This window comes from Perkinsus marinus, assembly GCF_000006405.1.
Source record: "Perkinsus marinus ATCC 50983 genomic scaffold scf_1104296933676, whole genome shotgun sequence".
NCBI lineage: Eukaryota > Perkinsozoa > Perkinsida > Perkinsidae > Perkinsus > Perkinsus marinus.
In genome coordinates, this window is record NW_003215071.1 from 1 (window position 1) to 961 (window position 961).

The 961-nt window shown below is 47.5% G+C and overlaps 1 protein-coding gene across 1 annotated transcript; it reads left to right on the plus strand.

The window, feature by feature from the left end:
- Positions 1-269: 269 nt before the first annotated feature.
- Pmar_PMAR010797 (hypothetical protein) lies at positions 270-864 on the plus strand (the record flags this gene model as incomplete). The annotated part of the gene is made up of 2 exons (XM_002785157.1): positions 270-392; positions 564-864. Coding segments are annotated over 2 exons (424 nt in total), but the record flags the coding sequence as incomplete, so codon positions are not given.
- Between the last annotated feature and the right edge of the window lie 97 nt (positions 865-961).

Sequence of the window (961 nt, forward strand, 5' to 3'; positions counted from 1 at the left end):
TCCCTTACCACTGAACAACAAGAAGAACTACGTGAACTCACACGTTATGCCAAGCCCGTGGAAGAGATCGACCCAGAGCTACTACAGGATGGTAACTACGAAGACCGTGTCAGTGCTTGCGTAATACGTGCGCAAGAATTGGACGACGACTTGAAGGACTTCAAGAATCTTCTCCTTGAGAAGGTCACCTACAAGGAACTCGGCATGAAGGGTGGTAAACTAAGAAGGTTGGCTCGTATTTGTTACGTTGACCAACATGGTATAGTCAGACGTCACCCTAGCCCAGAGCGACTTCGCCATGCTGAAGAAGATGACGACGGTGTGATCTATCTTGGTAACAGCAAGTATACGTCAGCCCTCATAAGGATCCTATCGACTATCTATCACTATAAGTACATGCACTTGGGATCACGACGGGTATGCCATCTACTACAACGTCGGTTTTACTGTAAGAAGATGCATAGGCTGGTCAGCTTTTCTCTACGTTGTTGGGACGTTAGTACTACTGGTCACGTACTCGGAGTCCCTACACTACCCCACGACGCTAACCTGAGGGCCCGTAGGTGTCAACGTATACCTATGAGTATTCACTATACGTATCTACGTCTACTTGGCCTCTACAAGGGTACGTTTCTGTCTACGTTGTCCGATCACGCTAAGTCCAACAACTGTACTAACGTGGTTCACGACTTGCACCAGAACCTAGGGGAGTCTATGGCTGACGTCTTTGCCAAGTACGAACACGCTATTCAGCTACTGAGCGTCGACAGTGTGGATGCAGAGGCACGTCTCGACTCTCTAAGACAGGCCGAGCAACGTGTCTACTATCGTGACTACGTTATGATCGAGAACGACACCAACTAGCTTTTTGGTAGACGACTTCAAGGTTCTATGGTATAACGACTTAGACGACTAGAAGAATTATGTAGACGACTATGGTAATTGATGATGATAGATGACG